Source organism: Salvelinus namaycush, chromosome 23, assembly GCF_016432855.1.
Source record: "Salvelinus namaycush isolate Seneca chromosome 23, SaNama_1.0, whole genome shotgun sequence".
Lineage (NCBI taxonomy): Eukaryota > Metazoa > Chordata > Actinopteri > Salmoniformes > Salmonidae > Salvelinus > Salvelinus namaycush.
In genome coordinates this window covers 13339974-13342284 of record NC_052329.1, presented here as the reverse complement: position 1 = coordinate 13342284, position 2311 = coordinate 13339974, and the positions used below count along the sequence as shown (strand labels likewise).

General features: G+C 42.2%; 1 protein-coding gene across 1 annotated transcript; it reads left to right on the top strand.

Annotated features, from left to right (window-relative positions):
* Positions 1-456: 456 nt before the first annotated feature.
* LOC120018142 (ATP-sensitive inward rectifier potassium channel 1-like) lies at positions 457-1578 on the top strand. The gene has a single exon (XM_038961159.1). It carries the CDS (start codon positions 457-459, stop codon positions 1576-1578), a length of 1122 nt encoding a protein of 373 aa, XP_038817087.1.
* Positions 1579-2311: the final 733 nt, after the last annotated feature.

The following is a 2311-nucleotide window of genomic DNA, read 5'->3' as shown; positions in this document are numbered from 1 at the left end:
AACAAACTTATTGACATTAAATATTTGTTAAGACATTACACTAATTTCGTTTATGGGTCAATAAAAAATATGAAATTTACAGTCAAACTCACTGATTTAAACATTATAAAGGCTAATGGATGATGGGAAAATACTCTGAGTTTTAGCTGTGGCATGTACCCAGGATTACAGGATTTAAGTGCAGATGAAAATGTGCAAGTGATGCATAGCAACTGCTAGTAACTAGAACAACACTTTACAGTTAAGTAACAAGAATAATGTCTGGGTAAGGTATGTGAAATCATTTCATTGATCATAGACTGACTGAGGTGTTTGTGCTATTAAGTTGTTTCATATAATTATATTTTGATGAGAATTAAGGTCAGCAGGACTTTTACCTTGTGTTTAAGAATTAAAGGGGGTAAAACATAAACTATTTCACAAACAAATTGTTCTTCTCTCTACAGGTCCCAGAAAATGGTGTTCGGCATCCGGAAGCGTATCCATGACCACATGGTGGAGCGAAGAATCTGCAGAAGCCGGCTGGTGACCAAATATGGCCGCTGCAACATTGAATTCGGCAACGTGAAGTACGGCAACCATTTTGCCTTCCTCGTGGACTTCTGGACGACCTTCGTAGAGTTCCGCTGGCGCTTTGTCCTCTTCTTCTTCATCGCCTCCTTCACCCTGAGCTGGTTCATATTTGGACTGATTTGGTTCTGGATCGCCCGGAACAACGGGGACCTGACGTGGCAGAACCCCTCGAAAAGCCACATCCCCTGTGTGGACAACGTCTACAATCTCATTACAGCATTCCTCTTCTCCCTGGAGACACAGACCAGCATCGGGTACGGTGGACGTGCCATCACCCCTTTCTGTTCTGGTGCTGTAACCCTCATCATTATCCAGTACCTCATAGGTAACATCATCAACTGCTTCATGTGTGGAGTCATCCTTGCTAAGATCTCCATCCCTAAGAAAAGGGCCAAGACCATCACATTCAGTGAGATGGCTGTCATCTGTCCTAAGAAGGACTTCCTTTGCCTCATGATAAGAGTGGCCAACTTACGCAAGACCCTGATGATCGGGAGCCAGATCTACGGCAAGCTGTTGAGGACAACCATCAAACCCGACGGGGAGACAATCATCATGGACCAGTTGAACATTGAGTTCATGGTGGACGCTGGGAAGGACAACCTCTTCTTTGTGTGCCCTCTCACACTCTACCATGTGATCGACAATACTAGCCCTTTCTTTGAGATGGCAGTGGACACACTCCATAAGCAAGAGTTTGAGCTGGTGGTCTTTCTGGACGGCACAGCCGAGTCCACCAACTCAGCCTGCCAGGTCAGGACTTCCTTCATCCCTCAGGAAATCATGTGGGGTTACAACTTCCTGCCCATCATCTCCCGCAACAAAGAGGGCAAGTACAGAGTGAACTTCTCCAACTTCTCCAAGGTGGTACCCGTGGCTACTGCACACTGTGCCTACTGCTTCCACAACATGAAGGGACACCACCTCCACTCCATTGACGGAATTGACAACGGGGAATTTGAAGTGATTGATAACTTAGAACAACCTAATATGACCAAGATGTGAGCTTTTGGAGAGAATATGTGGCCTTCGGAATAGAAGCCAGTTATAGGTTGTACACTCTTAGAAAAAAAGAGTTCCAACAGGATTCTTCAGCCCTTTTGTTTCAACACTGTAAAAAAAAAATGTTTATCTGAACAAGCCTGATTTTCCTGCATTCATACTTTAAAATCGTATTATATAATTTTAAGAATGATTTACAGTACAGTCAAATGTTTGGACAGACCTACTCATTCAAGGATTTTAGTCTTTATTTGTACAATTTTCTACATTGTAGAATAATAGTGAAGACATCAAAACTACGAAATAACACATATGGAATCAAGTAGTAACCAAAAAAGTGTTAAATAAATAAAAAATATATATAGTTGAGATTCTTCAAAATAGCCACCCATTGTCTTGATGACAGATTTGCACACTCTTGGCATTCTCTCAACCATGAAGGGACCTGGAATGTCACCTGGAATGCATTTCAATTAACAGGTGTTCCTTGTTAAAAGTTAATTTGTGGAATTTCTTTCCTTCTTATTAATGTGTTTGAACTAATCAGTTGTGTGACAAGGTGGGGGTGGTATACAGAAGATAGCCCTATTTGGTAAAAGACCAAGTCCATATTATGGCAAGAACAGCTCAAATAAGCAAAGAGAAATAACAGTCCATCATTACTCTCTGGGGTAGGTGGGACGCAATCGTCCCACCTGGCCAGTAGCCAGGGAAAATACAGAGCGCCATATTCAAA

Bases quoted from the DNA above. Each gene is read 5' to 3' on its own strand.
- LOC120018142 (XM_038961159.1), top strand. From the start codon at position 457: ATGGTGTTCGGCATCCGGAAGCGTATCCATGACCACATGGTGGAGCGA.